The sequence below is a fragment of the Marmota marmota genome, unplaced genomic scaffold (genome assembly GCF_001458135.2).
Source record: "Marmota marmota marmota unplaced genomic scaffold, marMar, whole genome shotgun sequence".
Lineage (NCBI taxonomy): Eukaryota > Metazoa > Chordata > Mammalia > Rodentia > Sciuridae > Marmota > Marmota marmota.
Genome location: NW_026000001.1, coordinates 6522560 through 6528112, shown reverse-complemented (window position 1 = coordinate 6528112; position 5553 = coordinate 6522560). Strand labels below are relative to the sequence as shown.

Here is a 5553-nt window from a genome sequence, read left to right as displayed (position 1 = left end):
CTCCCAGGTCAGGCGCTCCCGGGTCCCGCGACCCGGCTCCCACCGCCGCGCCCTCGCGGCTCGGTCCTGGGTCTCAATTCACGACCGCCGTGGCGGGCGCCGACCAGCGCTCCCAGTCGGGGACGTCCGTGGCCCTCCCGGCGCGCGGCGCAGGGACAGGGCCGAATCGGCCGGCCCCCACGGGGTGCCGGGCTGTGCGGGCGGCTCTCCGGCCCCACCCGCTGGCCCTACCTCCTGCCTCCCTCTGGCCCGGCCTGGCCCGGCCACAGCGCCGCTTCCGGCTGGGATGGACCTTGGGTCGGTGCAGCCCAAGAGCCGGGTGAGGCGTTGGCGCTGCCTGGGGGATATGACCCGGATCCTGCCTGTCCCCTCCCCTCGCCTGGCGCTTCCTCCGACCTGCCGTCTTTGGAGATCGCCCCTCTTCTCAGGGACACTGGCCCGGGGTGGGGCGAAGGTGACAGGCTTGGGCTGAGGAGACACTAACCCCAGCTAGAGTCCCAGGTCGGGACAGGTGCCTCTGGCCGGGCTGTAGCTTTGAGAAATCCGGGTTGGAGGCTGTGAAAAACGACAGGTGGCTCTGGTTAAGGGTGGAGCTCTCTGGGAGGTGGAAGGGAGGCCCCAAGAGGTTCCCAGACTTGGAGGGCAGGGGAAGGAAGGGTACGAGTGCTGTAGGAGGGGCGATTAGCCAGAATCGGTGTTGCTGACTCGGGCTGTGGGGGCACGGGTGCCCAAGGCTGGGAGCTTACCATTGTGCCCCATGGGGACTGGTCATCCATGGGAGGGACCAGTGGGCAGGGAGGGAGGAGTTACCTGGCCTGCCAGCTGTCAGGAGGCCAGGGCATCACAGGCCAGGTCTGGGGCCAAGGATTTAGCTAGGATTGGCCCAGTCCTCCAACTCCAGCATGAAGTGGGCTCCTCCTTCACTGGACCTCTTTCGCCTCTGGCTGTCAGGAGTTCATTGGCCTCCTCATAAGGTCTCCTACAGCTAGCCCCTGGAACCGACCCTCTTTCCTCTCGCACTAGTTCCCTCTGGGCATACCTTTCCTTGTGTTCCAAGGAATACCTGGTTCCATGCAGCCTGCTTCGTCCCCAGGTCTGCATCACTCCACCCAGGGGCACCCCAGGCTTGCAGCATCCCTTACAAACACCAGCCTTCCCTTGGTGCCCTAGGCTCCCTCTCTGGCAGAGCCCTCAGGGCACGTGTGGCCCACTCCATGTCCCCCCATGTCTTCTCTCTCTTGGTTTCTCAGCACCCAACAGAGGCAAGGTTCCTGTTTTCATGGCTACTGGCAAGCCAGGGGCTGGGGAATCCCAGGAGGAGGAGGAGGAGGAGGAGGAGGGGGCCTCCACTGGACAGCAGGCTGCCGTGCTGCAGCAGGCCCAGGAGCTCTTCTTGTTATGTGACAAGGAAGCCAAAGGCTTCATCACCCGGCAGGACCTGCAGGTGAGCACCAGTCACAAGAAGCCTCTGGGCCCAGGGCTGACCTTGGTCACTCACCCTGCCCTTTCTCTGCCAGGGCCTGCAGAGTGACCTACTCCTCACACCTGAGCAGCTGGAGGCTGTGTTTGAAAGTCTGGACCAGGCCCACACTGGCTTCCTCACTGCCCGGGAGTTTAGCTTAGGCTTGGGTGAGCTGGGCCCTACCCTCCCCCAGCACCAGAGGTCCTGGTCTGGCTCATGTGGGACTCTGGGCTGCATCCACACTCCCTGTAGATCCAGGGCACTCCCTGTAGATCCAGGGCACTCCCTGTAGATCCAGGGCACTCACTGTATCTACACTCAAGTGCCTGGGACCTCCACCCCCCAGATAGTAGTATATGACACTGATCTTTCTGCTCACAACCCCTTTCTGTCTCCTGCCAAACCCAGGTGGGGCTGGGAGCCTGGCTGTCACCTCCCATTCCCAGGCCCACAGAACTAGAATAAGGAAGAAAAACAGGAAACTGGGCCCTGAGAGAGGGCAGGATATGGCTGGGGGTGGGGGTGAGCAGGGGAGGGCCAGGGTGGTAACCCACAGTCCCGTCATCTCTCCCTCCCATGTCTGCAGGGAAGTTTGTGGGGGTGCAGTTGGCTCAGGGCATGCAACCCTCCCGGACTACTGAGGAAACCTTTGAATCGGGCTGGTCAGAGGTGCAGGGCACCAGGGGTTCTCTGGAGGAGGAGGAGGAGCAGGAGCAATTTTGCACTGCACTGGAGCGGCTGGGAGTGGCCCGGGTCTTGGGCAAGTGAGTGGATGCTAGCTTTGCTCCCGGTTCCTGCTTCCACTCTCTCCCACTGCATGCTCTGTCCACGGTGACCACCTTTCTGTTCCCACGCAGAGTCCCTGGGCCTGATCAGGCCCAGCCATCTGTCAGCCCGCCAGGCGTGATTTCCCGCAGAATTTGCATTCCAGGACAAAGCAGTCCCAGCTTCGGGGAGGGGAGGCACTGGGCATGTGGCATGCTGGGCTGTCCACATACAGTGCCACTTCATGGTACCCAGCCACAGAAGCCGGGCAGGATGAGAGCACTCACACCTGAACGGCATGCGTTGCATGGGTCAAACTCCTGGGTTGCAGGGGTCTGCAGGGATCTCCTGGTAGGCAGAGGGGAGCCACCCCTGCCCTCGCGCGCCAGCCTGGATCTCAGTCTGCACTTGCCTGATTCAGGCAGCCGGCTGTGAGGGCCCTGTGGGCCCAGCTGCAGCGCGAGAGACCAGAGCTGCTGGGTTCTTTCGAGGAAGTTCTGATGCGAGCGTCAGCCTGCCTAGCAGAGGCAGCCAGGGAACGCGAGGGCCTGGAGCAGGCACTGCGGCGGTGAGAGTGGGGCCGACGCGGTTCTGGGGCCCCGGTACAGGGGCGGAGGCCGGGCCGGCACGTTCTCAAGGCTGTCTCATCCTCGGCTCCCAAGGCGGGAAAGCGAGCATGAGAGGGAGGTGCGTGGCCTCTACGAGGAGTTGGAGCAGCAACTCCGGGAGCAGCCGCAGCGCCGGAGGCAGAGCCAGGTGTGGCGTCCTCTCCGCCTGCTAGCCTCCCTGGCTCCGCCTTCCTCAAACCGGTCCCTCCCCGAGGGTTCCCCAGCTGCGGGTACAGGCAGCCCCAGTGCCCTGTTCCTCCTCTCCCAGCGGCCCCACCAGCCTTCAGCCTTCCCTGGCTCACCCTGGCCCCACCCCACCCCTCCGCTGCCTCCTCTGCGAGGCCAGAGAAGGCTGAGATGCCCCGGTGTGTTCCAGAACCTTCCCCTGGAGGAGCGAAGGCGGCATCTGGAGCTGCAGCTGCAGAGCCGCGAGCAGCAGCTGGAGAGGGCTGGCTTGCGGCAGCTGGAGGTGAGCAGCTGGACCCCCCAATCCAGCCCCATCCCACCGTCTCCCCTGCAGCCCCGGTTTCCTCAAGGGTGCTCTTGTGTCTCAGCGCTGCCAACCCTAGAGGTGTTGGGGGTGAGGGGCGAGTGAGGCATCTGGAGGCCTTCACCGGCCCACACCATTTCCCCAGCTGGAACGGCAGCTACAGGCCCGGGCTGCAGAGCAGCTGGAGGCGCAGGCCCAGAACACCCAGCTGCGGCAGGCTTGTGAGGCACTGCATGCACAGCTGGAGGGGGTGCAGGAGCAGCTGCACAGACTGCAGGGTGATGCTCGGGGCCGCCAGGAGCAAACACAACGGTACAGGGCTGGTGGGTTGGGGCCTTGGCCGGCTAGGCTCCGGTTCGGCCACTTATATCCCCATGCCAAGATCTCGTGCTGCCCCCAGGGTCTGGGGAGTAGGGCTGGAGGGAGGGACTTCTGGGAGGGCCCTGCCTGCAGGGCTCACCATTTCCTACCCACAGGGACGTGGTGGCCGTCTCCAGGAACATGCAGAAAGAGAAACTCAGCCTCCTACGGCAACTAGAGCTGCTCAGGTGCAGTCGGGCCTAGGCCAGTGGTAGGAGAAGGGCTCAATAGAGCTTCGGAGGGGTATCCAAGCTCCCAAACATTCTTGGCCTCCACCTCATCCCACTGGGAGGAGTCCCTCCTCACGTCTCTCTCCCTCCCTCCAGCATCCCTACGTCCCACCAGGCACCTCTCTTCTGGTTTGAGGGGAGCCAGAACCCACCTTCCCACCTTGGGTTGCTCCCTCCTTAAGACCTTAGATGCTTAGGGTTCTCAGCTCTCCCACTTCCCCTTCTCTAGGGAGCTGAATGCACGGCTTCGAGACCTACAAGATGAGAGAGACACCTGTGAGGCCAGGCTGCTCAGAAGCAGCCACAAGAAGGCTCTGGCCACAGCCCGCTGGCCTGGGCCCACCTGCTGCTGCTGCTGCAGCTGGGCTAGGCCCCCCAGACGTGGGTCTGGCCACCTTCCCAGTGCCCAATAACCAGCTCCAAGTGACTCCCCTGGCCATTACCTGGAGGAGCTGCCCCTCCAAGGCTACTTGTCCTGGGAGGAGGGCTACCATTCAGGGTGTGGGCTCTAGCCCCACAAAGACATGCAGGAACTAACCTGTGGGTGGTAAAGGTCTCAAGGGACTCATGTGCCCCTGCCAGGTGTGCCCTTGCCAATACTTATCCTGTTCCCTTGTCTATCCATCAAGGAAAAAACAAACAAAACAAACAAAAACTGCTATAACGTCCACTGCGTGTGTTCTTCTTGGTTTTCTGTGTCTGGGAGATGCAGCATATGTGTGCTTCACAATGAGGCGTCCTTGGCACACCATGACATGTGAGAGGTACACCCGAGACTTTTGGGGCTGTGGGTCCCCGAGTGCTTGAATGTGTCCTTGGCTTCAAGGGGCTTCAAGCCCCTTTTCGTTTCTTTTCTTTTCAAGAGAGAGAGAGAGAGAGAGAGATTTTTAATATTTCTTAGTTTTCGGTGGACACAACATCTTTGTTTGTATGTGGTGCTGAGGATGGAATCCGGGCTGCATGCATGCCAGGCGAGCGCACTACCGCTTGAGCCACATCCCCAGCCCTGAGCAACCCCCTTTTCACCAGGGAGCTGAGTGGCTTCCCACCAGCCCAGCTGGTCTGCCAGGTCATGGGCCCACTCCGCTAGAACCTCCAGGCTGGGCCAGCATCTGTAAAACCGAGTGGTTCCTGAGAGAGAAATGGGGGCTGGGCCTGGGGACTCCAGGGCCTGGGGACTCCAGGGCCTGGGGACTCGGTCCTCCTCCAGGGGGGAGTCTGGCGGGCCGCCCCCACCTCCCGCCTCTCGCCCAGCTCCTCTCTCGGGGTCGGGCTTGTCAAGGCTCTGAGTGTCCCGGAGCCGCAGCTCACCGGGCCCGCCCCGATGCCGGGTCAGCACCGCCGCCTCCCGCCCGCCGAAATGCGTCAGGACCTGCCCGGCGTCGGCCGGCTGGGGGCGTGGCCGCAGGCGGGGCGGGGCCTGGCCGGCCGGCGGCCGCGCATTCTCCGCACCGGGAGCCGCCGCCCCCGCAGCCACCGCCCGGGCCCGGACTCTGTCGCGTGGTCGGTGAGTGTGCGGCGGAGCCGGCCCGTCCGAGCGGGGCCCAGGGCGCCCCAGGTCCTTCGTGCTTCTGTGCCGGAGGCCGCCGCTGGCGCCCGGGGGCCGCGTCCGCCGGACACCTACGCAGCCGGTTCACA

General features: G+C 63.7%; 2 protein-coding genes across 11 annotated transcripts in view; both read left to right on the top strand.

The window, feature by feature from the left end:
* Cracr2b (calcium release activated channel regulator 2B) overlaps positions 1-4585 on the top strand; it is a 6951-nt gene extending 2366 nt beyond the window's left edge. For 2 of the 7 annotated variants that reach the window (XM_048807909.1, XM_048807910.1), the window contains exons 2-11: positions 1251-1444; positions 1518-1629; positions 2049-2226; positions 2320-2523; positions 2649-2795; positions 2890-2983; positions 3212-3304; positions 3471-3637; positions 3802-3873; positions 4145-4585. In XM_048807909.1, coding sequence (XP_048663866.1) covers positions 1280-1444; positions 1518-1629; positions 2049-2226; positions 2320-2523; positions 2649-2795; positions 2890-2983; positions 3212-3304; positions 3471-3637; positions 3802-3873; positions 4145-4328 — 1416 coding nt within the window. In that variant the 5' untranslated portion in view covers positions 1251-1279 and the 3' untranslated portion in view covers positions 4329-4585. Of the gene's footprint in view, positions 1-1250; positions 1445-1517; positions 1630-2048; positions 2227-2319; positions 2524-2648; positions 2796-2889; positions 2984-3211; positions 3305-3470; positions 3649-3801; positions 3874-4144 lie in introns of those variants that run through there. The other 5 variants (XM_048807912.1, XM_048807911.1, XM_015503356.2 and 2 more) reach the window with 5 other exon arrangements.
* Positions 4586-4685: 100 nt separating this feature from the next.
* Cd151 (CD151 molecule (Raph blood group)) overlaps positions 4686-5553 on the top strand; it is a 25722-nt gene continuing 24854 nt past the window's right edge. For 2 of the 4 annotated variants that reach the window (XR_007349361.1, XM_048807905.1), the window contains exon 1: positions 4686-5422. Coding sequence is in view for 1 of the 4 variants with exons in the window: in XM_048807905.1 (XP_048663862.1) it covers positions 4876-5422 (547 nt within the window). In the remaining 3 variants the exon portion in view is untranslated. The remainder of the gene's footprint in view (positions 5423-5553) is intronic. The other 2 variants (XM_048807904.1, XM_015503354.2) reach the window with 2 other exon arrangements.